The sequence below is a fragment of the Delphinapterus leucas genome, chromosome X (genome assembly GCF_059928025.1).
Source record: "Delphinapterus leucas isolate spDelLeu-1000000601 "Yukka" chromosome X, BTC_Dleu_Yukka2, whole genome shotgun sequence".
Classification (NCBI taxonomy): Eukaryota; Metazoa; Chordata; class Mammalia; order Artiodactyla; family Monodontidae; genus Delphinapterus; species Delphinapterus leucas.
In genome coordinates this window covers 72592782-72620725 of record NC_143150.1, presented here as the reverse complement: position 1 = coordinate 72620725, position 27944 = coordinate 72592782, and the positions used below count along the sequence as shown (strand labels likewise).

At 43.9% G+C, this 27944-nt stretch overlaps 3 protein-coding genes across 6 annotated transcripts in view; 2 read left to right on the top strand and 1 right to left on the bottom strand.

Annotated features, from left to right (window-relative positions):
- The first annotated feature begins 781 nt into the window (after positions 1 to 781).
- Positions 782 to 14162, top strand: ARR3 (arrestin 3). The gene is made up of 16 exons (XM_022561042.3): positions 782 to 1720; positions 2406 to 2436; positions 2587 to 2647; positions 2845 to 2889; positions 8066 to 8265; positions 8387 to 8446; positions 8604 to 8671; positions 9310 to 9445; positions 9630 to 9714; positions 9968 to 10040; positions 10435 to 10572; positions 12078 to 12161; positions 12427 to 12450; positions 12622 to 12674; positions 13001 to 13010; positions 13578 to 14162. The coding sequence occupies exons 1-16, from the start codon at positions 1647 to 1649 to the stop codon at positions 13672 to 13674; spliced, it is 1239 nt and encodes a 412-aa protein (XP_022416750.3). The 5' UTR covers positions 782 to 1646; the 3' UTR covers positions 13675 to 14162.
- Positions 14163 to 15880: 1718 nt separating this feature from the next.
- PDZD11 (PDZ domain containing 11) lies at positions 15881 to 21118 on the bottom strand. Of its 3 annotated transcripts, none has more exons than XM_030760056.2 (7): positions 21085 to 21118; positions 20431 to 20530; positions 19929 to 20012; positions 19607 to 19663; positions 19213 to 19311; positions 18925 to 18985; positions 15881 to 18774 (listed from the first exon to the last, which is right to left on the bottom strand). In XM_030760056.2, exons 2-7 carry the CDS (start codon positions 20515 to 20517, stop codon positions 18740 to 18742), a joined length of 423 nt encoding a protein of 140 aa, XP_030615916.1. In that variant the 5' UTR covers positions 20518 to 20530; positions 21085 to 21118; the 3' UTR covers positions 15881 to 18739. The 3 variants fall into 3 exon arrangements, with proteins under 3 accessions (XP_030615916.1, XP_089760562.1, XP_022416748.1); XM_089904436.1 differs by having other exon boundaries at positions 21040 to 21105; XM_022561040.2 differs by having other exon boundaries at positions 21001 to 21101.
- Positions 21119 to 21209: 91 nt separating this feature from the next.
- Positions 21210 to 27944, top strand: part of KIF4A (kinesin family member 4A) — a 126826-nt gene continuing 120091 nt past the window's right edge. Inside the window, exons 1-4 of one of the 2 annotated variants that reach the window (XM_089904415.1) lie at positions 21210 to 21822; positions 21934 to 22048; positions 25097 to 25287; positions 26685 to 26777. In XM_089904415.1, the coding sequence (XP_089760541.1) occupies positions 21703 to 21822; positions 21934 to 22048; positions 25097 to 25287; positions 26685 to 26777 (519 nt within the window). In that variant the 5' untranslated portion in view covers positions 21210 to 21702. The remainder of the gene's footprint in view (positions 21823 to 21933; positions 22049 to 25096; positions 25288 to 26684; positions 26778 to 27944) is intronic. The other variant, XM_022560999.2, reaches the window with a different exon arrangement.

Sequence of the window (27944 nt, the reverse complement as noted above, 5' to 3'; positions counted from 1 at the left end):
TCCTTTGTTACCTTCCTCTCCAACAAGAAAAGAAGTTCAAGGCTCACAGACATGTGCACACAGCCCAACACACTCAGCCTCCCCTGCCCTACCCGACCCGCATGTATGGGAGATTGACTCCTGCTGTGCACATAAGCTGGGATAATCGGGTCTCTAAACATCACTTCAAGAGTCCCAAGTCCTAAGGAGTGGGGGGCTGGGGAAGGGGTGCTCTTTCCCATACCCTTGGCTTTTGTGTGGCCTGTAATAGTTGATCAAGAGATATAGAAAGACTGGAATGTGACACAAGGCTCTCCTTTCAGAATCACAAAGGCCTATGCTTTGAGCCCTCCTATTTCTATCTCTCACATTGCTTTTCTTTTAATGTCCCAGAGTCCCCTTTGATCCCGGTCCTCAGGTTCAAGGCCTCACAAGGCCAAAACCTTGTAGTTCCCTTTCTCAAGCTCCCCTGACTTTAACACCATCAGATTCAACCCCTGACTCCGGCCCTGTCCCAGCAGCAAGAGCCTGCTAATCTTTTAGCCACTAATCTTTTAGCCACTAATCTGCTTTCCAAACTCTTGGCACCTGAGCTATTTATGAAGCAGTATTTCATGCCCCCCCAGAACCCTATTCTTCTCCCCTGACCCCCACCAATCTAAAAACTCAGAGGACCTTGGGTATAAGAGGCTGGGGAGGCGAGCATAGTGACCAGAGCTGGAGACGGATGTGAGCTTCATCTTCCTCCCCAGGTAAGAGTCCAAAGTCCTCTATTTCCAGCCCATACTAGGCCCCATATCCCCTGCCCTTAGCACCCCCATCAATATATCAAGAAGCACTTGAAGGGCACCTTTCCTGACACAGCTGACAGGCACTCAGGCTGAGAGACCCTGGGAGAGACCTCTGGAAGCTCCCCTAAGCTCACCCCTCAAGCCAGATCTAATACACATCAAAGAAAAGCATTAGAGAGACATCTTCCTCTCTCTAAGTATCCCTACTCCAAGGCTTAGCACCTGGGGACATGGATGGAGATAAGGGTGGGAAAATCTGGGGAGGGTGATGAGAGCCATGAATAGGTTCAAGGAAGGCTTTCAACCCCCATACAGGTTTCTGCCACCAACAACCACGAGCATTAGGGTACCAACCTTTTCTCTCCCGCACCTTTCTCCTTTCTTAGCTGAGTGTTAAGGCCACCGTGAAGTGAACTCAGGCTCAGAATCCATTGCAGGAGCAAAGCCAGAGTCTTGGTTTTGTTCATTCATTCATTCATTCATTCGTGTATCTAACAAACATGTCTTGGTGCCTACCGTGTGCCAGGTGATGTTCAGACTCATCCAGTCCAATTCTCCTTATACTTTCCTGGATGGAGGCCTTTCTCCAGACAAATTTCTCCTCTCAAAAGGCTCTCAAGAGTGCCCCAGCTATTTCAAAAAACCTCTCTCTTTCTGGAGAAAAGACAGTATGGTTAGTCAACAATTCATAAAAACTAGGGAAGGTTTTTTCCAATGTCCAGGATAGTTGAGATTATGGCTGAATAAGTAACCTTGGCACGAGGGAGAATAGGAAGCGTGGATGGTGGTGAGGTGTCTATCTAAGAAGAAAAGGTTTCATCCCACTAGGTGTGTCTGGATGGTATACCAGAGCCAGGTAAGGAGAATAGGGACCAAATGATTGAGCCTTCCCCCTTCTTTCCCTCTTGCCAGAAAAGGCTCAACATCAACGCCATGGCCAACATATCCAGGTAAGTAAGAACTCCTAATTCTCTGAATCTGTGACTTGTCACTTACCCAAACCCAAGTACTTGCCTTTGGGGTGAAGGGGTTTGCAACCTCTCTCCAACTTGTGTCTTGGACTCTATCCCAACTGCCTCCACCTTTGTGTCATTTCGCTCTCCCTGGGCCTCTTCTTTTTTTCTTTTCCAGCTCCTCCCCAATCCCACCAGTAAGATTTATTTATTATTTATTTATTTTTGGCTGCGTTGGGTCTTAGTTGCGGCACGCGGAATCTTGGTTGCGGCGCGCGGACTTCTCTCTAGTTGTGGCGTGTGGGTTTTCTCTTCTCCAGTTGTGGAGTGCAAGCTCCAGGGCACATGGGCTCTGTAGTTGTGGTGCACGGGGTCCAGAGCGCGTGGGCTCTGTAGCTTGTGGCACTCGGGCTCTCTTGTTGAGGCCCGAGAGCTCAGTAGTTGTGGCACACAGGCTTAGTTGCCCCAAGGCATGTGGGATCTTAGTTCCCTCACCAGGGATCGAACCTGCATCCCCTGCATTGTAAGGCAGATTCTTTACCACTGGATCTCCAGAGAAGTCCCTGGGCCTCTTCTTCTAATCCTAGAAATATTTCCTTTTCTCCCCCACTTCCCTTTCTCTTCTTCTCCCCTTCCCTTCTCTTCCAATCCCCCTCCCTATCCTCTGATTTTCTCCTCATAGGGTGTTTAAGAAGACCTGCTCCAATGGCAAGGTGAGAGAACCTGGCCCAGCTGGGCAAATAAGAGGGCAAAAGGGATAGGTGGGTACGTCCTTCAAGGTCTCAGGGGTTTGGGTTGGGGGCTTCAGGGGAATCTTTTCAAAGATGATTATGAGAATAACATGGGAGGTTGTTCCACAACAGCTCTCCATCTACCTGGGGAAACGGGACTTCGTGGACCATGTGGACATGGTGGAACCCATTGGTCAGTGAGTCCAAAAAGGGAAAGAGCCTGGGGAGAAGGGAATGGGGGTGAGGGAGTAAAAGAAAGCCAAGAAAGGACCATGCAGAAGAGGAGGCCAATTAAAGAGAAAAATGGGAGGAACCATTCAGGGGTCAACTTCTGTTTCATAGTCTGAGGACCTTTCCTGACCAGAGGGCCATCTCTCCCCCTCTCCACAGATGGTGTAGTCCTGGTTGACCCTGATTACTTAAAAGGTCGAAAGAGTAAGTAAAAATCCTTGTTGGTCTGTGTATGTGCCACGGACCCCAACCTAAAATGTCACACATGCCAGACAAGTAACCTGAATGAGTGGAGTGGACGAGTGGACCAGAGGGGTATAAGAAAATATAAAAGTAGTGGGAACTGTGAATGTCTTGTCTGGTGGAGGCTAACCACTGAGAATTTCAGCCCAGTGTGGCCAGATTTTCCAATTGTTAAAGAGGAACTGGAAATGAAGCTCAGAATACAACCTTGAGAGGCCCAAGGTCTGAAAAGATTCTAGTGTCCCTTCCCCAAATGATATTCAAAATAGATATATTTCTAAACATAAATGAAATTTTGTTTTTCAAGATCACACAAAATTTACATGTGTGCTGAAATTAAGTCTTTTTCTAAAATTTCTGATTTTCTCCATTACTGTTGGTGGTGCCTCTGCTTAGGCTGCCCATGGAAAGATCCAGTACACCAGAAATTCATATTTTAATGCAAATTTCCTGGTTTTCAAATTTTGGCAACTAATTAAAAGATTTTTAAAGCCCTGGATAAATCAAAAATCTTTATTTTTCCATAGGCTGGATGTGACCTTCAGCCTGCCACTTTGCATCTGCTTTTTCCTTTAATTGCATATGTCTTTTCATATCTCCTTTGTGTAGGGAAACCCATTTTTTTCCATTAAAAAAATCCCAAACAAAGAAACAAACAAAACAATAACTACAGCAAGTAACAGCAAGCAACATTGCTCTGGCCACAGTATTATATATCCAGATTACACTGAAATATTGTTTTGCCACTTTTTTTTCTTTTAATTCTTACTCTGTGATCCAATTAGACTGAAAATTGGGTTTGATTTGAAAAAGGCTCAGAATAAATTGATGAATACTAGTTCAGATGTAACCTTTAGATACTGTGGAATAAACCAGACTCAGTCGCTCAGATTAAACAGTGCAGATAAGCAGTCCACCCAGTTTTAAATAGCAGAGGAACTTTGGGGTATGGCCAGTAAATTAACCAACTTATTTAAGACTCTCAATTACTCTGTAGTTCTAAAACCTAAATCATTTTTTCACAGTCCTACAAAGTCTTCAGAATAACCTACAGAAAGAAATCTTTAGTTGAAAAAATGCATGTCAATCCAGGAATAAGATGTGTTTTTTTCCTTTAATTCTAATCTTCTTCATGTCCCTTAGTAGTTTTATATTATTATTCATTTAAGTTGTATATATTTAAGTTTATTCCTTAGCTACTCTATATGTTTTGTTACTTTTATGAAGATAATCTTATTTGCATCATATTTTCAAATACGCTTTTTTTTCCTTTTGAGGTGCATTTGTTGATGTGAAATATGCTTACGCTACACCCTGAATGAAAAAGGCTGGTTGTAGGGCAATACATGTTGTTGTGCGAATGAAGTGCGGTTTAACAAAAATTGATGTGGGATCTCTCTGTATTATTTCTTACAACTGCATGTGATGATCTCAAAATAAAATGTTTCATTTTAAAAAAGGCAATGAGAGAGAAGTCAATAGCTAAGGTGGCCTTATGTTTAATTATAGAAACAAAGTTGGGAAGCAAATGCAACAGAAATTAACAGCAGTTATCTCTGGAATATGATGTATGTTGGCAGTGCTTTGATTCTCTTTGTGTTTTCTGATTGCCACACAATTAATATGTATTGTTTATATAATAAACACAAATATAAATTAATAACTTTAAAATAGATGTTGAATTAAAAAAAAATAAAAACAAGCTATTTCCTAACACACTAAAAAAAGGATGATTCTAAGCTGCCAGAGAGCCAATAAGGTCTTGGGGGTGGGGTGATGCCCTCCCCACATGCCACAGCGGGATGTGACAGAACAATTCATCTGATTAACACCTTTACCTCAGGGGCTATTAGATACCCTTCTGCCTGGTCTCACCTGATCTTTTTCTGTCTTATTTCTCATCTCTTTCATTTCCTCCCTTCCATTGCTTCCTTCCAGCCACCTCTTTTCCTCTTTTTCTCATCTTCTCTGTTTTTTCCTTTCCTTTGCCCCCTCTTTCCTTTTCCTTTTCTTTCTCTCTCCCTTTCCCACTTTTATTGGCATAACTGGGAACCAAGGTGAATTTAATTTGTTGTATCTTTTGAAAATTGTTAAGTTTGTCTTCATTGTAGAAATATTAGAAAGTACAGATGAAGGAGAAAAAGACTGTAATCCTCTCACCCAGAGATAATCACTAATATTTCACTTCATATTTTCTGAGCAAAAATATCTATATTTTTATTAAAAATGCTATATTATAAATAACATTTTCTAATCTTTTTTACCTATGCAATATGTAAAAATCTATAAAGTTTTAAGTTGCCTAGTAGTATATTGTATGGGTGTACCATAATATATTTAGCCAACTTCAATCGTTGGACATTTTTTGCTATGATAAACAACCCCATAAAGTACATGCTTGTATGTATTTCTTTTCATACTTGTCCAATTATTTCTTTAGACTAAATGCCTAGAAAAGGAATGAATGACCAAAGGGCAGTCACACATTTTTGAAGGTTTCTATTGCCAAATTGCCCTTTAAAATGGTTGTACCAATTAACTCTCCCTCCTGCAGGGTATGAAGTTGCCCATTGCCCCAGTCATTATAAACACTACCATTATCATTACTTTCAGTCTTTGTTGTATCTTTTGAATATAGATTCATTTTCTTTGCTTGCTCGTAATTTTAAAAGCAGATAATCTGGCTGTTTGATATTTTGATCTCTTAAAAACACAAAAATGACTTGCTTTCTACTAGTGTGTGGCTCTTGGTAGTTTTCTTTTCTTTGGGTCAGGGCTCCTGATTAAAAGTAAGATTCCCCACCCCTGTTCTAAATCTTTCCTTCCCTCAGTCTCTGTCACTGTCCTTGGACAGCTATCTTTCTGTACCCCATCCCACACCACTAGTGCACTCAAGTGACTTTCTATTTGCCCCTAATCTGAGGTACTAGCTGCAATGTATAAGTTCATTTATAACTGTTCCACTTTTCTAATATTCCCATGATCATCACCATCATCATCCACATCTAATTTAAATTTCCAAAGGGATTTCTCATACATCAACTCCTTACAACCATCCTATGAGTTAAGTTGGGCACGTACGAGACTGGGCTTTGGAGTCAGGCCTGAGTTGAAATCCTGGGCTGCCACTTAGCTGCTCTGAGCTCATTTTCTCTACCTGTAAAGTGGAGGTAATAATACTTCAGAGGATTATTGTGAGGTCCAAATAACATATGTAGAGCTCTCAGTGCAGTCCTATTATTGACAGGTGAAATAACTGAGGCTCAGACAACTCGAGGGACTTATGCAAGTCATATTCAAGCCCAAGTATTCTGACCCTAGAGAATTATGTAATGAATACCCTGTACTCACCACCTTGCTTTAAAAAGAATTACAGAATCAAACTGAAGTCTCCTGTGTATCCTTCCCTAATCCCATACTCCTTCCTCCCTCCCTCCTTTTCTTCCTGCCTCCACCGCAGAAAATTACTATCCTGAATTTGATGCTTATTACTCCCATGATGTTCCTATACTTCTACTCTATATTTATATATCAGTGAGCGACTTTGGTACTGTTCTACATGCTTTTCAACTTTACGTACATGGTATCAGATTGTGCATATCATCGTGCAGCTAGCATTTTTTACTCAATAGTTTTTGAGACTTAACCATGTTAATACATGGAGTTTAGTTCATTTATTTTAACCTCAGTTTAGTATTCCATGATATGAATATACCACAACTGTTTACCCATTCTCCCATTGATAGGTATTTAAATCATTTCCAATCTTATGCTATGACAAATGTTGACGCAATGAACATTCTCATAGGTATCTCCTTATAGACATGAGCAAGACTTCCTCTAAATTCGTCTTAGATGATAAGATATGAGAAGATTCAGCTTTACTGGATAGTGCCCAACAGTTTTCCAAAGTGGTTGTACTGATTTGTTAGCAAATTTTTTTCTGCATTCCCTTGACCAACTAGAAATCTCTAGGTCCTTGAATTTTCTCTTGTATCAGTCTTAACATCTTACTGGTTTCCTCATTAATTGAATTGCCCTCTGTAAAAAAATAAATAAATAAACCTAGGGACTCTGACAGAAAAAAAAAAGTGGTTGTACTAATGTATATTCCCACCACAGTGTGTAATGAACCCCATTGCTCCACATCTGGAGCACTGCTCAACACATAGTGCTGTCAGACTTTAAAGTTTTTGACAATATGATGGCTGTGAAGTGTTATCACATTGTGGGTTTTTAAAGTTTATTTATTTATTTATTTGGCTGTGCTGGGTCTTAGTTGCGGCATGCAGGATCTTCGTTGTGGCATGCGGGATTTTTTTTTTAAGTTACAGCATGCAGGATCTTTTAGTTGCGGCATGTGAACTCTGTTTTTTGTTTTGTTTTGTTTTGTTTTTTTTCCCGGTACGCGGGCCTCTCACTGTTGTGGCCTCTCCCGTTGTGGAGCACAGGCTCCGGACATGCAGGCTCAGCAGCCAAGGCTCACGGGCCCAGCCGCTCTGCGGCGTGTGGGATCTTCCCGGACCGGGGCACGAACCCGTGTCCCCTGTATCGGCAGGCGGACTCTCAACCACTGTGCCACCAGGGAAGCCCCACGTGAACTCTTAATTGTGGCATGTGGGATCTAGTTCCCTGACCAGGAATCGAACCCAGGCCCCCTGCATTGGGAGCGCAGAGCCTTAACCACGGGACCACCAGGGAAGTCCTCTCACTGTGGTTTTAATTTGCACTTATCTGATTATCATTAGACTGGACATGTTTTCATACCTTATTGGCCATTCTGTTTTGCTCTTCTGTGCAGAGTCTATTCATAAACTTTGCACACTTTTATATTGGGCTGTTTTTATTTTTATTACTGATTTGTGGGAGTTCTTTATGTATTATGAACACTAAACTTTTGTTTGTTATATGTGTTGCAAGTATTTCCTCTCAGGCTTTTGCTTGTTTCATTATTTATAAAGACACTTAATGTAAAGAAGTTTTAAATTTTACTATAGTCAAATGTATTGATCCTTTTCTTTATGGCCATACTGTTTTGATCATATTACATTGTCTCTCCATGTCTTCCTCTGAGCTATTTAAGATCTCCTTTCCCCCTCAGGTCTGACAGGTCACTCTCTTCCTCCTTTGCCTGCAGTGTTTGTCATGTTGACGTGTGCCTTTCGCTATGGCCATGATGACTTGGATGTGATTGGTCTGACGTTCCGCAAAGATCTGTATGTACAGGTCCAGCAAGTGGTCCCAGCTGAGCACAGCAGCCCCCAGGGGCCCCTCACAGTCCTGCAGGAGCGACTGCTGCACAAGCTGGGGGACAATGCCTACCCTTTTACCCTGCAGGTACTGACCCCAAGTCCCGGGTAAGGCTTCCAGGGAAGATTAAGAAAGGAAGCTAAAGAAGGAGAACAGAGGAAAGGGGTCCCTGTTTCTTCTGTTTGCTGACCTCCTTCTGATCTTTTAGATGGTTGTCAACCTGCCCTGTTCGGTGACACTGCAGCCAGGTCCTGATGACACAGGGAAGGTGAGGTCTGGGTTCTGAAAAAGAGGACAGGGGGATAAATGGACAAGACCAGAGAAAGGGACAGCTAAGGGACGGCATCAGATGTTTCCTTATAAACCCATGAGGAAGGGAGGGGTAGTGTCAGAAATGAGTTCTTCTTGCTCCTGCCCCTTTGCAGGCCTGTGGTGTTGACTTTGAAGTGAAGAGTTTCTGTGCTGAAAGCCTGGAGGAGAAAGTCTCCAAGAGGTATTTCTTTGGTCCTCTCCAAAATCCCTGCCTCCGGCCTGTGCCAGAAAACAGATCTTGCTCTCAGGACAGAAACAGCCCTACTTCTAACCTCTGTAGCACTGTCACCACCAACTCAGATGCCCAGTTCTGATTTCCCTCTGACTTCTCTTCTTTGCTCTAGGGCAAGGGTCAGCAAACTTTCCTGTAAAAGGCCAAAAAAGAAATATTCAGGCTTTGTGAGCAATGTAGTTTCTGTTGTAACTACTCAGCTGTGCCACTGTAGCATGAGAACAGCCATAGGCAGTACGTAAATGAATGAGCGTGGCTTTATTTATGGACACTGAAATTTGAATTTTACATAATTTCCACATGTCATGAAATATTATTGTGGATTTCTTTTCAACCGTTAAAAAATGTAATAACCATTCTTAGTTTGCAGGCCATACAGAAACAGGCAGCAGGCCAGATTTGGCCACTGAGCCATAGTTTGCTGACCTGTGGTCTAGATACCTACCTTGAGGGTCCAGAGGAGTTCTCTGACAGAGGCCTCCCACCACCTCCCCTCCCCAAGCAAGGACTGGGCTATGGGGTTAGCATGAGAAAGGTCTGTGGGTCCTAAGGAGACATTCTGGCTGTCCCCTTGGCCTCTACTTAAGAGACTCTGTGCGGCTGGTGATTCGGAAAATCCAGTTTGCACCCCTGGAGCCAGGCCCTGGCCCCTGGGCCCAGACTGTTCGCCGCTTCCTTCTGTCAGCTCAGCCCCTACAACTCCAGGCCTGGACGGACAGGGAGGTTTGTGACCCCCATTTAATGCCCCCTACCTTGCAACCCCTCTGACACCCTTTCTTCATTGATCTCCTACTTGGGAAGGCAAGGGTGGAAGCCAGGGTGACAAAAGCACTGAGGAAACGAATTCTAGGTCTTGATCTGGGTGTTCTCCCTCCAGTCTTATAATGGGCCTCTCCTCCTGCTTCAGGTTCACTACCACGGCAAATCCATCACTGTCAACGTTTCCATCAACAACTGCACCAACAAGGTCATCAAAAAGATTACGATTTCAGGTGAGCTTCTTTTCCTATCCCCCTGCACCTGGTCCCAAATCCAGAGGTCTTTTTCCAGAACTCTGCCCCACTTACCCAGTCTGCATTCATCTAGGCTTTCCCTCCATTGCAGGCTTATCAGAACACGTATCTCTGTTTGTCCATATGCACATCTTAGTATATCATGAGTAATGTGCCCGTGTGCAAGGGCAGCAAGTTGGGGTCTCGAGGATGACTGACTAATTGTAGTCATGTGTTTTTCCCGGCTCTTCAGTTGACCAGATCACAGATGTCGTCCTGTATTCACTAGACAAGTACACCAAGACTGTGTTCGTTCAGGAGTTCATGTGAGCTGGCGCTGGGGCCTGGGTCAGAGAGCCAAGGGATAGGGTGGTGGGACGAGGGCCGGGGTCTGGAGGCAGAGGAGGGGGTTGGGGAAAGAAGGAAGTGGAGAAGAGCCCAGGACTGAGGAACATCAAGGTGAGGGTTGATGTGGAAAGAGGGAGGGATTCTCAAGAGAGCTGGAGGGGGGATACCACAAGAGGATCATCAAGTCCTGAGAGAGGGCAGAGGCATAAGTATTTCCCACCAGAGTGAATTGTTCCCACTCTCCACAGTCAGACATGCCAGCTCTCTTGGATACTCCAGTAGTTTCATGGAATCGTGCAAAAAACTCTTGGGAATGAGAATCACTTAGTTGGCAAGCCTAGCTTAAGTTCATCTCTTCTTTTCCTTTGAAAGGGAGACTATAGCTGCTAACTCCACCTTCTCCAAGAGCTTTGCAGTAACCCCACTCCTGGCTGCCAACTGCCAGAAACAGGGCCTGGCACTGGATGGCAAATTCAAGCATGGTGATACCAATCTGGCCTCTAGCACGATGTAAGCTCAAATGTAACTCCCAACCTCCATTTTCTACCCCCAACCCATTCTGTGTGCTATATGTACAGTTATGAGGTTTCACCTTCAATGAAGCCTACCTGTTTTTAAAAATGTCCCTAGGTCAGTGTTCAGAGCTGCCTCCAGGCAAGAGGGCTGACAGTAAGCTAAATAATACCCATGGGACCAATGGCAGGCTTAGGTCATAGGCAACAAGAAAGGAAAAAGTGGAAAGGAAAAATTCCTTATGTTGTATAATATTTTACAGCTCATAAAGGTCTTACGTATGGTACTGTTATCTTCATTAGAATCCCATTAAAGTAGGCTGGATATGTATTCTTATTCTACTTTACACTTAACGACCCTGAGGCTCAGAGAGATGAAGGAACTTGTCCAAGCTTGCGTAGCTAATAAGTGGCAGAGATGGAAAAGATTCCATCATATGTCATCTGGCTCTAACACTGCGATCTCTACAGCAGCTACTCTCTAGTGAAGATAGAAGTTCAATGCAAGACAGATGAGAAATGGAGAGAAAAGAGGACAAAAAGAAGAAAAATATGATAGGAATTGATATAATTCTACCAAATCATTCATTTGGTCCTATGCCTAACACTTGGAGGCCCTAGTGTAAGATGTGTCTCCCACCAAAAGCCATCTGCCACCATCTAACAAGCATTAATTCCCACTGCCTTTCCCTATGCCTTATCAATCATGTAGCTATGGACTATTATTGCTTGAAAGAGCCTGAGAAATCATACAAACAGCATTATTTTACAGATAGAGGATCAGCATCCCAGGGCAATGAAGAGACTTTCCCAAGATCGTATAGTTTTCTGTGCCTTATTTTTCAATCAGTGGGTTTTCATTGAACACCTGTTACATGCTTATTCCTATGCTAAGCAATGTGGGAGGATACAAAGACGTTTAAGACAGTCTCCGCCTTCAGCCAATTTACAGCCTAAACGGAGAACAAAGAGGAATTTAAATGCAATCTAACAGTTAAATGTTAGTACGTGTGGTTCAGACTACAAATCCAATAGAAGTTAATAGAAGCCAGCACAGCTGGAGAGGGCTTCCTAGAGGAGACAGAAGGAGCTAGAGCTTGAAGAAGGTGTTGGATCTGGATAGCAACAGAGGAAGAAAAGAGTGTTCCGGGTTGGGAACATAGCCTGTGCAAAGGCTAGAAGGTAGGAATCTGCATGGCACGTTCTGATGATGGAGAGAGCATGGGTCCACTTAGGTTGTATCCCAGGTGTTAGGGAGTTAGGGCAGGAAGGTTAGATTGTTAAGGGTCATGAAAGCCAAGCAGTGTAGTAGTCATATTCAGAGAGGTAGGCTCCTGAGCAGAGGGTGACCTGGTAAAACTGGATCTGAGGAACAGAAGTGTGGTCCCAATGAGTAGGAGATCAGAGCCTGGGAGCCCTGTCAGATGACAAAAGGTGCACTGAATGAATTAACCCCCAGCCCCTCCCCTCCAAACACACAACAATGAATACTACCACCTCCAGTCTTCGACCAGGAATGGACAAGGAACTGCTGGGGATCCTGGTGTCCTACAAAGTCAGAGTCAACCTGATGGTGTCCTGTGGAGGGTGAGTAAGAGTGCAGGGTCTGTCTGGGCAGGGGCTGGGGAGCCACTTCTGTTTTCCTCCCAGTTGGACTGACCCACTCAAGCTATTCCCCACCCCTTCTCCTGGACCAGTTTCCCAAACCTGTGAGCTCCACGAACAAGCCACCTTCCCTTCCAGAAACCCATTCTGTGGTTGAGTTGGCCTTACAATCCTTCATTCCCCTGCAAAATTAGGTTGCTACTAACCATTTCCAGCTGCTAATTTTAGGGTGTCATTCTACCCTCAGCATCCTAGGTGACCTGACAGCCAGGTAAGACACTGTGGGGAGGGGGAACTGGGGCAAGAAGGGGAGGATGCGATCAGGAGACCAAAAGAATGACACAGGAGAAACTAAGGGCATCCCAGGACTGAAAAATTGAGGGAGAGGTTCAGGGAGTGGCCTTGGAGGGAAATCTGTAACTCTACCTTGGGACCCTTGCAGTGATGTTGGCGTGGAGCTGCCCTTGATCCTGATGCATCCAAAGCCATCGAACGGTGAGTGACCAGGTGGGACTCACAGGAACAGTGGTCCCAAGGGTTGGGGACCAAGCAGTTCTGATCTCATGAATCGAGGACTGGCAGTTTGGGTAGAGATTGAATAGCAATAGGTAGGTTGGGTGTCTATGTCTTCAGGGGAAGTTGTGTGTGTGTGTGTGTGTGTGTGTGTGTGTGTGTGTGTGTGTGTGTGTGTGTGTGTGTGTGTGTGTTGTGTATATGGGAGGGAGAGGGTTAAAAAGGGAGAGGAATGAGTAACAGGACATTTCTTCAGGGAACTTATCAGCTTCAATCCATATTTCCTTCCCTCTCCATGCTTGCTACAGAGGCTGCTAGGTAAGAAAATGTGAGGCCTGGAAACCTCGCCCCCCTTTCCCCACTGCCACTCTCCATTTTATGACGATGGAAATGGAAAAAAGCTTCCCTGGAGTGTTGCTTTCAATAGGTGTGCAGTGGAAACATATGGTTTAGCTTCGTGTCATAGTTCAGTGCTTTTCATACACCCCCCTCTTTCCCTTTTTGCGTCCCCTGCCCTCCACCTCCTGCTCTTCTCCCAATCGTCCTTCCCCCTCATCCCTTCCAGTTTTCTTTTTCCTTCCCCCGGCGCCTCCTCACCCTAACTTCTCCCATCTTTCATTCTCCCATCCCTTCCCTCCTTCCCACCCTCCATTCTTACTTTCCCTCTGGCCCTCATGGGGGCTTTTGTGTTGGCAGACTGGGGAGGACACAAAGGAAACAAGCCAGTGTGATCCAAGTGGGGCGGGGGCAGCTGAGAGGCGGTGAGGATTGGAGTTGGGAAGCAGGGAAGGGATCACTTCTCTGGGATCAGGAAACGGGAGTGGATGTGGAAGACGCTCAGACAGCTGTTCCTAACCCTCCATTTCCCTCTGCTGCTTCTGCAAGCTCTGAGGACATAGTCATCGAGGAGTTCGCTCAGCAGCAGCCCGGCAGAGAGGAGAGCCAGGAGGCTTTGGCGGCCGAGGGGGATGAGGGCACCTGAGCGCCTGGCTCGGGTGCCTCTGTGTGGAAGCCCCACTGTAACACTCTAATAAATCAGCTTGTCCAGATGTGCCCGCTGATCACTTTGGTATCTCCTCCTCCCGCAGGAGGGTAATGGAACTACCTAGAATAAGCCACCTCCCCACCCGCCACCCCACATCAGTGATTAGATCTCCTGCAGCACGTGCTTTTCCTCTAAACAACCCTGACTTCCCTCTGGCAAGGCCACCTACCCCTGAGTCCTTCAACTTTCCTTCTGGGCCCTGGTCACCTCTGCCCCCACACCCAACTATCCCACTCCCACCTCGGAGCTGTGGGCAGCGCCTGAGGGGACACAGCCCTGAGACCAGTCCTGAAGGCGACGCTGATGGTTGGACAGAGAGTGCCATGTGGCCCCAGGAAGCAAGTGCCACCCACCTGCCAAGCATACAGCACACCACAAGGCCCACAGCCGAGGCACCCAAGCACCAGTCTCTGCGCAAATCCAAACACTGCAATCCTTGGGGGTCAGAGCAGCGGGGGTCTGGGTTGGGCTTTGGGAACAGGAAGGTGTGATGGTATGGAATGGAACTGGGGGTTCTCTGGGGAATCAACTTCCTCCTCGCCTAGGGTGACACTTGACCTACTTATCATCACCCACTTTATGTACAACAGCTTCGAAGGCGCCTGCTGGGTGAGCCCACCGCCAAGGCATCACACAGTACATTTTTGCCCCTTCTTTGGTCAACTTACCCAGGGATTCTTCTCCTCAAAGTTATCTATTGTAAGCATTGAAAAGCTGAGCCAGGACACTTTTCAAGAGCTATTCTCCACTTCCGGGTCTAACACTGCCTGGTATTGGGGGTAGAGGAGGGGTTTGCAGGAGACCTTTGGAATTGACTTTCTAAGATCATGTACTTGGAGGACTGAATAGTGAGTGTTCACTCTCATGCCACTAATCCGGTACCTCAATCACTTAGGCCTATTCATCACAGTAGGGTAGCACCACCCCACGTTACCTGTGGATAAAGGAGAAATAAAATGTGAAACCTCCCCAAACTACCAAATCCTGTGCTGTTTCTTATTCTGTCTGCCCTCATCTAATCTCCAGCTGTAACAAAGTCCAAGTAGCCTTGAATCCTTAAATCTGCTGCTCTGTAGGGTCTTCCTTAATCAAAATAGTGTATTGAGATCGGACCTGTCCTAGGATGGTAGGCACTTGGTTTGTGGCCATAGCAGCCACTTTTCAGGAACCCAATTTCCTTGACTCTTTGTATGCCTTTATTAAGTTCTAGCCTTTAAAAAGCTAGTTTCTTTTCTATCTTTCTCCACCTTCTTTCTAAACATTTGCTTTATCCAGGTTCAGCTGCAGCTATGGAATGCAGCTGGCCAGGAGAACTTTTGCAGCCTAATTCTAGCAACATTCATGATTCAACTATTGCTGTGGTTGTCTATGACATCACAAGTGGAAGTTATGCCATGTTTTACTTGAAAAGGGGATCGAGGGAAGCAATAGAGAGGTTGGTAAGACTAGCAGAGAGGATTAAAAAATACAAGCATTAGAGCATAAGAAAAAAAAAGACTAGGAGAGAGAAAGACAGGTATGTTATTTTCTTCAAGTCTCTACTAAATGTTTCAACTCTCTGCAACACATTGTCCTGTAGACATCAACTTTTTCAAGGAAACAGATAAGTGGGTAGAAGATGTACGGGCAGAGTATATCATCATCATGTTGGTGGGTAACAAGATTGATCTGAACAACAAAAGGAAAGGTATAACTGCAACTGCTTCTGGCATACCTAGAGCTCAATCCCAATGGGGACGGTCTACTGCGCTCTATTTACTTGGGAGGAGTTACCTGTGTCAGGGATCAGAGAGGTCATGGGTTCAGGGCTTCGAGGGTTCCTGGTCCTAGGGATGCATCTTTACGCCTCAGAAGGGTCTATCCCTATCCACTAACTCTGGGTCAGAAGGGGGTCTTACCACTATCTGGTCCCTTGTATCATTTCTCATTTGTCCAGACAAGTCTCTACCGAGGAGGCAGAAGAAAAACCAGAGACCTCAACGTGATGTTTATTGAGACCAGTGCCAAATTCACCACTGCTTATTCTTTTGGATAGCCTTGGCTTGTCCTATCGTGGGGGTGGGGGTAAGGTCCATCTCCCCATCATGCAGTGCAAAGGCCTGGAATCATATCTCTAAACCTGACCTTTTCTCTTTCTTTTGCACATACACACACACACACACACACACACACACACACACACACACAGGGCTATTCCATAGCATGGCTTCTGCCCTCACTTCCAGAGGTAATTCCTCTCCACTGAAGGAAGACGAGAGTATCCTTTCTCCCAGCTTTGCTGGGGTAGGGAGGGTACAAGCAGAGAAGGCAAACTTCCTTTGCTGAGTTGATGGCCAGGCCAATTTTTCTGCCTGACTGATGCTGAAGGGAAAATGGGACTAACTTCAGCCCAAAGCAGCTCCCTGGTTTGCCTTTAGGTGAAAGGGATCATAAGATAAAAATTCCTTTTCTGTATGTCCTAGAAGATGCCCCTGGGAGTTGAGATTTGACCCTAGCCACTTTATTACCTTCCTTCCTTACCACACACTTCAGTGCTGAAATCCAACTGGAACCCTCCAATGAGTCAGGCATCAAAAACCATTGTTCCTGTTGATAGCTTAGGTTATCTCTCTGCCTAATATGATCAACTTACTGCATTTGGGCTTCCCAGTACCAGTCCTTCTCCCCCAACCTCATGTTTATGGTTTAAATACTTGGCCACTTACTAAGCTCTTGTTCAATTTCTAGGCTTAGGAGTAAAACGGAACCCCTGAAAATGCTATCACTTTCTCTTGACCACTTCTCACAGTTACAGGGTGGAAAGTTCTGGCAGAGTCCAGGAATCCCACCTGGCCGTCTCTGACTGCTAAAACACATCTATAGGGGATGCAGTTCTACAGCAGCTGGGATACCTCAAAGATTGATACAGTTCCTTCTCCACTGTTTTCTTATCTCACCCTCAATAAATGACTGGTCCTTTCACCTCAGCCTCTTATTGTTTGCACCTTCTCCATGCTCTGCCTACACCTCCACAATGCAGTTGCATCATGCTGGTGCCCCAACACAGAACCATTCTAAATACCTCAAAGAACCAATTTAGGGCAGGATTTTTGCCTCTTAGGCCCATGGCACCTGGCTTTTTACCCTGTTTACCACACTTCTTCGATGAGTTGTTTTAAAACCTTTTAACCACAGACAGTTGGGAGAGTCTTGGACCTCAACATTCAGTAGACTCAGCCAATATGCCTTTGTGTATCTCAGCCTCTAGTTTCTTACTCAGATGGCCACTGGGGGGCAGCAGAGCAAACAGGAGCATATATTCTATATGGGGGGATTTCCCAGGAAACACAGAGACAGCTAGATTGATTGTACCTCCAGCTCTGCTCACTAGGATGTTGCCACCTGACAATAGCAGCGAGCCTCTAGAAGAGGTACCATAGTAGAGCTGGGGTGGGATTTATAGGAAGAACCAGAACTTCCTCAAAGAGATATGTTACTACTATTTAGAACTGTTTCCCATATTTGAAGACTTATTCCCCTTATTTTAAAATCCATTAAAAACAAAAAAGAAGCGTGGAAACCCTGGGTGAATAGTGCTCCGCAGAGTTAGTAAATTGGTTGGTTTGTGCAAAATTTGGAGAGAAGAGAGTAGAGTGGCAAAGTGGGTTAACTGTGGCAACATGAGTAGAAGTGGCACTGAAAATGCAGAGGGGCAGCATCCTAATTGTATTGTGATTTTTTAAATCGAGGTATAGTTGACGTACATAATTGTATTGTGACTTTGAATAAAAAGATCTTTAAGTACAAAATAATAAAAAAAGAAAAATAAAAATTCAGACATCCAGGCTCCACCTCAGATCAAGAGAATCACTCAATGGGGGCAAGGGCCTCAAAATACATATTGAAGCTTCCCAGGATTCTTTCAAGGCAAATTCGGGACTTTCATTATGGGGTACAACTTCGCCCCATACCTCATTAGACAACTTTCTATTCTGAACGGGTATTGTGAACATGCCAATGGAAATGGCATAAGGTGTGGCCTGGAATCTCTAACAATGGATTGCTAAGAACATAGCAGAAGGTTATTTGGGGGCTGGGGTGAAGACAAGGGGGAAATCAACGAACCAGGTGAAAATTGGGAAGCAATTTCTTACTGCTGTCCCTGAAAAGAAATGCATCCAAGCCTCTCCCTTAGTTTATGTTCCCGACGGAAGAATCTGGGAAAAGAGAAGACAGAAGTATATTAATACTGCCCCCTGCAGAGAAATGGCCACAGCTCATGGGGGAAGGGGCACTGTTTCCTCCAGTACCCCCTCACCCTATACCATTCCTCAGTTATACTGTAGATAAGCTTCCTGGGTCTCCCTAATGTTCTGAGAGAGATAATTGTGAAGTACATATAGTGTTGCTCTGCTGCTTCTAGTGGCTCTTCTCTTTGGAAGAGCTTCTATTTTTATCTCGAAGGCATTTAACACCCAATCAGTATCATCCAAATCAGTATCAAGCAACATTTCCTCAGCATTGTGTTTTACTTTTTTGGAGAGAGAAGCTAGAAGGAGGGAGTGGGGGAAAACGGGGTTCCACTGGGGTCTCCAAAGTGTATGACTGGTAGCATAAGGATGGGATGAGATGGCCAGGCAGATTAGGTGGGAGGCCCCCAAGATTTGTAGACGTTAATGAAAATGACAATGACATATGTGGAATTGCCTCGCACATGGTAATCAATAAATGTCAGTTGCCTTCTCTAGCAGCGTTCTCCACAGGCTAAGCGATACCTAGACATCATCATCCTTCTCCTTCCAGGGAATGAAGCCCACCTAGAAAACTAGGGAACTCAAAATGCAGTACAGGTGGGATAATGCAGTTGGCCAGCTGGCTCAGGACAGGGCCTCGCTGTCTCTCCATCCTCCCTACTCCACTCCGCCAGGGTGGGGCTGAGAGTAGAGTTTCCCAAGTGGCTTCCCTGAGGCCTAGCTAGCTCGTCCTAGAAGATTCCATGTGGAGGGCTGTGGGTTGCAACTCTCTAGTGCACAGTCCTCTCTTTCTGGCGGTGATAATCTGGGGGAAAGAAGGAGGAAAAGAGCAGGTTATTTTCCAGCCTGAGCTCCCAACTCCCCATCTCCAACTTGTGGGGCCTCTAGTAATTGGTATTTAAAGAGTTCCTACCGAAGGCCCTGCCAGGTAAGCAAAAAAGAGAGCGGCACTTACTATAGGGAAAGAAGCGGACACGCATGCTGATTTCTCGAGCTGTCTTCAGGATCTCAACAGCCTGGAAGGAACACAGCAGCTTGTACAAATGAAGAGATACAACCCAGGACAGAATCATAACAGAAGGAATGTAGTTTGCCATTCCAACCTTCTGGGTCACTAATAGCTGCTTCCCTCTTACCAAGGAGAAATTCTTTCTTATCAGGTTACACATCAGGCTAATCTTATCCACTGTGTCCTACCTGGGATGGCTTCTTGCCTCACCACAGCCCAGGGTGCTGTGCTCACCTTGCTGTGCTCAATATCTTGGAAATCCACATCATTCACAGCTAGGACTTGGTCCCCTTCCTGAAGTCCTGCTCGATGTGCATCAGAGTCTGGAATCACCTGTTGGTAAGGAGAGAATATACATGATCAAGGTGGGATAATTTCAAAGAATGTAAGTGAATTAAGTGCTATTCAAATGTAAGGTACTATCGGTTGTGTGTGTGTGTGAGACAATGCAGGGAAACGGTGGCTTGCCAGGTGGGAAGTTTTAAGTGGGCAAGGGTATCCCCACTATGCCCCTTCTATGAGTCTACTAAATCATCCCTCTCCCCAAGCCTTGGGACATCAGGGTTCTGCAACCTGATAACTTAACAAAGGGAAGTAGCTATCCATATTGTCTACCAGGCACACGCACCTTGGAGATGAAGATGCCTAGCTGGGAGGCCTTTCCTCCTCGGATGTTAAATCCCAACTGTAAGACAAGAGCACAGAATGGGGGCTCAATACAGACCACAAACACAAGAACATCTAGTAGCATCACTGTATGATAGCTTGCCTTGTGTCCCTTAGAGAGGAGTCAGAAGTTGTGGAAGTGGCCTCAGCTTTTCTGCCCATAAAAGTAAGTTTCTTTACCTCCTTACCTGCTTCCCAATCCGTCCCCCCAACCGTGGCCAACTTCAGGGCCTGGTACGGACAAATCTCGCCTGGAATAAGAGGCAACTGTTCCATAAGCTCACCTGAGCTCCAGGGGGCTTCTTCAGTGTGATGATACGGGGCAGAAACTGGGTCAACTCATTGTTGTAGTCTGGGTGGTATACCCTCTGCAAGACACAGCAACCCCAGAAATATTACTACCAGTCTTACTACCTTCATCTAGGACACAACTGCATCACCCTGAAGCCAGGAGAAGGTGAAGTCATGGACTTAGTTTACGTAGAACAGATAACACTGTCCAAATAGGTAGACGGATAGCAGTGGGGAAATGCTAGCCACCCAGTAGCTCCCCACTTCTTTACCTCGACAAAATGGAAATCAGGGCTCTGAATTTCCAGAATTCTCTGGTGTAAGTGGACTCTGGCAGGAGGATTCCATAAGAAGTTCCCAATGGGCCCAGTTGCTCAGAATCTAACTTCTGGCTAAGATTCACTCTCCATTGAACTTTCTAACCCTGCCATCCTACCTTTCATATATCATCCCTTGTCTATGGGGAAAAAAATCCCTTGTACAGATGGTTCCCACCTCATGAGGAGGAATCCATGCTGGGGGATTCTCATAGGCAGGCAGGAAAACCACCGGGTAGTCATCATAAGGAATCCGGCTGTCCATCTCCAGCAAGGCCCTGAAATGGAAGGGTGAATCAAGGCTGACGAAAATGGTTCAAAAGGGATAGTAGCCCAGCGAGTTTCAGAAAACAACCCCAACCCATTCAAAGGCTGTCAGTCTCTAGGCCCGGCCCACTTCTAGGGAGGTGATAAACATTTTGGGAGAGAAGGAAAAAAACTATCAACTTGGCTGAATATCTGGACTCCAAGCAACCTGTTAGGTACACTATAGAAATGATCTCTTTTCTCACAACAATCCTGCAAAATAGATGTACCGTCTTCATTCTAGAGAAGAGGAAATCCGGAACGCGTCTAAAAAGATCTGACTACTTTGGAAATTCAAGGGAGTGCTGACTCCAACCATCCACAGGGACTCGGGGCAAGGTACCACCCCACATTCCCGAATTTGATCAGTAATGGTGGGGGTCCCCAGATCGGCCCTTCCTTTACCACCAGACACCTTCCAGATACCCGTCCCGCATCGTGCCTGAGTCCTGCGCCCACGGCGCTGTAAAAATCGTCGTACCACCTCTCCCGCCGGCAGGCCCCAGACGCCCCGTACTCCTCTCACCATCAATTCAGCCTGGGACCCGGAAGCGGATGCTCAGCTGAGGAAAAGGGGCGGGGTCAGGGCGCGGCGCGCAGGCCCTCCTCCTCCCCAACGCGCCTTCCTGCGCGCGCCGCGTGCGTGCTCCACGCACAGGCTGTCTGCGCTCCAATTGGCTGGCGCCTCCGAGAGCGGTTTGAAACTTGGCGGTTAAAGCTGCGGTTGGGACAGGGCGGCGGGAGACCGGGGAAGGGACGTTTAGTTTGGTGAGTTAAGGGGGCACACCTTAGCTCAGGATCTGCCTTTCCTGGTACCCTGGGGCTTTGGTTCTTTGTTGTCGTCTCCGCTGGGCTTCTCCTTTTCATTTCAGACGCCACTTCGCTCTCTTCAGAGGGTCGGCTGACTGGCAGTCCTGTCGTGGTAAAGTCTGAGGGACAGTGACTTTCCCGAGGCAGCGATCCCGCTGGGAGCGGGAGGCTGCCACCGTAAGCTACCGCTGACTTCCCTAACCCACCACACCCTCCGAGGAAGGCCGGAACTGAGGAAGAACGCCTTCCCACCCCTGCCGACCTGCTAAACTTAATCAGCGATCATCTTTCCCCACCCACCCCCCCGCCGCAGAGACGGTGCCGAGGTAGGATCATGAAGGAAGAGGTGAAGGGCATTCCTGTAAGAGTGGCACTGCGATGTCGCCCTCTGGTCCCCAAAGAGATTAATGAGGGCTGCCAGATGTGCCTTTCCTTCGTACCCGAGGAACCTCAGGTGCGTAGCGAGTCCTGGGCCTGCCTCTGAACAGCTGGGGCCAAATGGCAGTGAGGGGCGTGGTCTGGCCTTTCATTTTTTTTCTTACTCCTTGTCCCTTGCCTTCTCTAGGTGGTGGTTGGTACTGACAAATCCTTTACCTACGATTTTGTGTTTGACCCTTCTACTGAACAGGAGGAAGTATTCAATACAGCAGTAGCACCACTCATAAAAGGCGTATTTAAAGGTGAGGCTGTTTGATTCTTCAAACGATTCTTGAGCATACACTGTTAGGCACTGTGATTGCGTGCTGCCAATACAGGAATGGATGAAGCATGAGTCCTGCCTTCAAAAAGCCCACAGCCTAAGAACTAACCCAATATCACTTGTACCCTTGAAACTAGTTTTATACTATATTTGCTTTCTATGGTTCTGCTCATCTTTGACTTGTATATGTTTCTGTTTGTTTGTCCTGGAACCTCATTAGATTCTAAGCTGTTTGATGGGTGCTGATGAGGATCTACTTGAGGCCCAGGCACTGCAAAGCCTGTTGAGGGATTCAGAGATAAATAACTTAGCTTCTGGGCCCTGGAAGAGTTCAAAGTCCAGGGGTAGGAGTGGAAATAGATGACTACATACATACTTTTTAAAAAATCTTTTTATATTTTATTGACATTTATCACTTGTGTTTTTTCTTTTGTGAATTTTAAATTTATTTATTTATTTATTTGGCTGCGTCAGGTCTTAGTTGCAGCACACAGGATTTTCATTGCTTCGTGCAGGATCTTCGTTGCAGCATGCGAACTCTTAGCTGCAGCATGTGGGATCTAGTTCCCTGACCAGGGATCGAACCAGGGCCCCCTGCATTGGGAGCATGGAGTCTTAGCCAGTGGACCACGAAGGAAGTCCCCATACTTTTAAATACATTAGAAATGTTAAACTTTTTGCTCCTATCTTTAAGAAAAAGTATTTTAAAAGTTAAAACCTTTGAGGTTTCCTAAAGCCCCCGAATACCCTGGCCAGTTAATAATCTTGATTACAGAAGCTAAGGCTTTAGTGTTATTGAAGACCATGGCAAAGTTCTGAAGAAGGGAGCAGTGCCTGAGAGGTGTCTAGTTGTTATTCTAGTGCAGTGGTTATTCAGGATTCAAAGCAGAGGGCTATTTAAAAGAAGTAGAACCATGGCATACTAGTCCCTTAAAGTTGAAAGGGATATTTGTACATCATCTAGTCTAACTTTCCATCCAAAGAAAAATACTTTCTAGCAATATCTCTAAGTGAACTTCCAGCATCTGGTTAAAATTTTTTTCTTTGACAGGGATATCACTGGCTCATAGGGTAGTCCTGTTGATTGGTTTTGGACAACTCTAATTGTTTTAGATTATACTGAGATGAAATTTGCTTCCCCATAATTTCTGCCCAATGATGTTAGTTCATCCCTCTAGACAAACAGAAGCCTTCTTCCAAGCAACAGCTATTCATATTTTTTTTTCACTTCTTAAAATGATGTCATGGCTCAGGACACATTGAATACTTTGTTTCAAATTTTTAAATTATTAAAGCAGTAATCTCAAACTTACAGAAATGTTGCAATAACAGCATAAAGAACTTTTTTTTCCTGAACCATTTGACTTGAGTTGTTGACCTGATGGCCCCCGAATACTTCAGTGTATATTTGCTACAAACAAGAACTTCTGTCCTACTGTCCTATGTAACTACAATACAACCATCAAAATCATGAAATCAGCATTGCTACCTCACTACCATCTGGTCCTCAGACCTCATTCAAGTTTCACCAGTTGTTCCAATAATGTCCTTTGTTGCAAAAGGATCTAGTTCAAAATCGTATGTTACGTTTAGTTGTACTACTTCTATAGTCTCCTTTATTATAAAACTCCTTCAGTCTTCTTTTGACTTTCATGATCATGACACTTTTGAAGATCACAGGCCAGTTATTTTGTAAACTGTTTTTCAATTTTGTTTTGTCTGAAGTTTATGATTAGATTCAGGTTGTATCAATATATCTTTAGCAGGAATATCACAGAAGTGATGCTGTATTCTTCTCATTGAATTCTATCAGGCAGCACACAATTTTGATTTGTTCCATTACTATTGATGTTCATTTTGATCATTTGATTAAGGTGATGTCTGCCAGACTTCTCCACCATAAAGTTAATCTTTTTCCTATTTACATATTTGGAGGACCATTATTTGATTCTAAGCCTCTTCTAATTAACCATCCCTCCTTTCCTTTAGCCATTCCTAAAAAAAAATATGGTATCCAGACCCTTCATTATCTTGTTATCTTCCTCAGAATGTACCTTTCACAGCTTAGTAAGAACACTATAGTTCTACTTTAGTATTCTTAACTTGGGAAACTATGAGAATTATAGTCTTTAGAGGCAGTATAAAGTAGAAAGTGATTCCAATATCTATGTGTTTTGTTAACATTGCTCTCAGTTGCAGAGATAAAGCCAGTATTTTTCAGTCAGGTCAACAGCACCCTAAGTTTTTGTAAAAAGTACTGAAACTTGGTTTCCCCACTTATTACTATATATACATATCTGTGGTATTACAGAAGATTATGGAATATTATTCTCTTGTCCCAGAGTCATGCCAGGTGATATTAGCAATCTATTACAGTGAAAATCTCAATTTAACATCTTAAGATCTTCCAGAACATCAAGGTCTTCATTTAGGTGAATAAGTTCTTTCAAAAAGAAAAAAAAGCAAAGGACATATATCACATTGAATCATACTTAAATGATGACATTTCTATGAGGAGCCTGATAATACGGTCCAAATGCAGTCTGAGAATTCATATAGGGAGGGATGCTTTCATTGACTGTAAAAAGCAACTTTGTTGCCTTTTCAAATGAAATACAGGTTGGAATCCCTTCTATTTGCAGCTTCTAAAACTTTCATTTAATTGCCCTAATTTAGAATTGTTCCAAGTAGAGAGAAAGTAGAATTATAAAACTCTGAATGGCTTTTAGACAGTGACTTGGCCACCTTCATTATCTCAGTCATATCTTTAAGTGTTTTACTTCCTAGCTTTTAAGGGCTATCAAGAGAGGCACACATTCAGGCTTGATATTTTTCTTCTTTGCTTATTTGGAGTAGTGCAAAGTCATGGCACTCATATAACTTTTCTTTGTGTCTGACATTCCTAAGAGACCCTTGTGTTTAGAGAGCAGTCTCAATTTTGTTACAAGTAATTGCTGAAGGAAGTAGAGTGTACTGATTGGTTGAAAATATTTGAGCATCACCGCATATGTGACTTCTATTTTGTCAGGATACAATGCAACCGTCCTGGCCTATGGGCAAACTGGCTCTGGAAAAACCTATTCAATGGGAGGTGCATATACTGCAGAGCAAGAAAATGAACCAACAGTTGGGGTCATTCCTAGAGTAATACAGCTGCTCTTCCAAGAAATTGATAAAAAGAGTGACTTCGAATTTACTCTGAAAGTATCATACTTGGAGGTAAATGATTTATCTTTAATTATTCTGAATTCAAATTTATCTTTGGGTAGAAAAATAAATACAAATCAGGTTTTTCCTGGCATGACTCAAATGAATAAATTGCATTTTTAGTAAATTGCATTTTAATAAATTGATAGAAAACTTACTGGCTCAGTTGGATCTGGCTCCCACCCAGTTCTTTCCCTGTTGTCAGAATAGTCTGTTTAATCCGATTGTTAGAGGAGTTGGCATTCCCATATAAAAAGATAATAGGAATCCTTTAATTCCAGCTTGGTCTCTATTATTGATTCCCTGTAGAGCCTCTAGAAAAATATTTGATATCCCTTTAGTGTTTCGAGGCTTGAGTGATAATGTTGCTACTCCATGAAGAATGTTATAAAAATTGGGTGAAGTATTGAGCTGTGTAAGTGATGACAGAGTGTTTATTCAACAGATATTTTTTGAGTACCTACATGTTACAGGCCCTGTTCTAGGTATTTGGGATATATCAGTGAACAAAACAGATAGAAGTCCCTGCCTTTGTGGATATTTTCATTCAATTATATATCAGTATACAAGTAGACTGACCAGCTATATCTAACCTCATGACACCAGAAACACATAGTTAGGGAACTTACGGCTTCTGGGAAACTAGCTGGTTGATTCCATAGCAGTGATAAGATGCCTTATCTTTAAGGAGCAATAATTAAATGTATATAATTTAAACATGCAATTATAAATAGTATGTGAATACTTCATCCTGAAGTTGAATCTCAATATGTTAGTTGGTATAGGAGGTATAGAGGTGGAAGATGGGGAGTTAAACATCATTAAGATTAACCTTCTTGAAACTCTTGATTAACCCAGTTGTGGCCAAGGTGACCAAATGTAAAAATAACTTAGGAACCTGCTATATTAAATAGTAGCAACAGCAATAATAGCAAACAAACGTGGTGCTTACTATGTGCAAACACTGTTTTAGTACTTAAAGTTCTGGTTGTTGTTGAAATATTGGTTGCTACCTCTCCCTTTTGCTTCCCACTTCCACCCTCCACTAAGGACCCATTGCTTACATTTTAACAAAATTGGTGAAGGTGATGTTGTCATGACACCATCAAAGAACTGAATTTGGGCACCCATGTAGCTTTCATCATGTCTGCTATTCCTGAGAAACACTCTCTCAAGAGAGCAGTCTCAATTTTGTTACAAGTAATATGTGAATTTATTCCTATGAGTATCAGATGGTTACATGTAATGTTAAAATCTTTTTCTTAATTATAAAAATAATATGTTTGTTGCAAAAAATTTTTTTAATACAGAAAGTCATAAAGAATTTTAAAAATCACCTGTGGTCCCACCGCTCCTCAATTACCACTGTTAACATCTTGTTTTTACCACTTTGTTTTCAACAATACCAGATTTACAATGAAGAAATCTTGGATCTTCTGTGCCCATCTCGTGAGAAAGCCCCTCAAATAAATATACGGGAGGATCCTAAGGAAGGCATAAAGGTGTGTTTTTCTCTCATTTGATGTTATTTTAAAATGTTGGCCACTACTAAAGTTCACACTCCTTTTATTTGCCACTGTGGTTTTAAATGACTACTAACATCTCAGTCCTTCAGATTTTGTGTGGTCCTAATTCCCTTTGTTAACCTAGAATTCCTAGATGGGAACTTTTGTGGGGAAAGAAGTTTTATCACCTTCCTATTACCTCTTGAAGGAATGCTAATATCAATTAAATATTTATTGGCTATTTACAGAGTTCTGAGGCTGGGCTGTCCAGTATGGTAGCCACTAGCCACAAATGGCTATTTAAACTTAAATGAACTAAAATTGAATATGATTTGAAATTCAGTCCTTCAGTTACCAGCCACATATCAAGTGCTCAATAGCTACGTGACTAGTGGCTACTGTATTGGATAGCATAGATATAAAACATGGTCATAGTAAATTCTGTTAGACAACAATGTAATAGACATTGTGCTAGATCTCTGGAATGATATTTAGAAAGTAAGACGATACAAAAAATTTTAATTTATAAGTACCATAGGAAGAAGAGATCGCTTATTTGAGAGGCTTCCATCACATGGTATAGATGTAGGCTGAGGAGCTGTAGCTGAACAAAGTTTGAGGCAAGGTTGGGAGTATTGTATATGGGAGTGGACCAAATCCAGGAGCCAGTGTTGAAAACAGGCAGAGTTTGGTTCTAGCAGCAGCTTGAGTATTCAGGAGTGGGAGAATTTGAGGTGGGAAGTGGATGAGAATAGGGTAGTACAGACTTAGGAAAACTTGGTAAAATAATACTTTATCCATCTTTCTCTCCTTCTTTTCTTCCCTGCAGAGAAAGCTGAAATTTAGGGTGCAGGTGCTTGAGGGGCAGATGCCTATGCTACTGAAATTTTTTTCCTTCTGGGTCATTAGGTCATTAGCCAGGCACTAAAGCAAGGCTTGAAGCATCAGACTTATTTTGAAAGCCTGATAAGCGTGGGATACGGAAAGACAGTTTGGATAGTGGGGATAAGAAACCTGGGTAAAATGCATGCTGTCACCAGAAAGAATGTTGGTACTGAGCCGGCTCTTGACCCAGTACTAAGATCTTTTATATGTCCTATACCAAGGCAGGAATTAAATCCCAAGCACTATTTGAGGGAAAGTTTGCAATACAGAGAAGTGTTA

Coding starts and splice junctions, on each gene's coding strand:
- ARR3 (XM_022561042.3), top strand. CDS start 1,647: ATGATTGAGCCTTCCCCCTTCTTTCCCTCTTGCCAGAAAAGGCTCAAC. Junction 8,266..8,386: donor CCTACCCTTTTACCCTGCAG/GTACTGACCCCA, acceptor CTGATCTTTTAG/ATGGTTGTCAACCTGCCCTG. Junction 12,162..12,426: donor CTGATGGTGTCCTGTGGAGG/GTGAGTAAGAGT, acceptor TTCTACCCTCAG/CATCCTAGGTGACCTGACAG.
- PDZD11 (XM_030760056.2), bottom strand. CDS start 20,517: ATGGACAGCCGGATTCCTTATGATGACTACCCGGTGGTTTTCCTGCCT. Junction 19,664..19,928: donor AGAAGCCCCCTGGAGCTCAG/GTGAGCTTATGG, acceptor CTTGTCTTACAG/TTGGGATTTAACATCCGAGG. Junction 19,312..19,606: donor TAGGCATCTTCATCTCCAAG/GTGCGTGTGCCT, acceptor CCTTACCAACAG/GTGATTCCAGACTCTGATGC.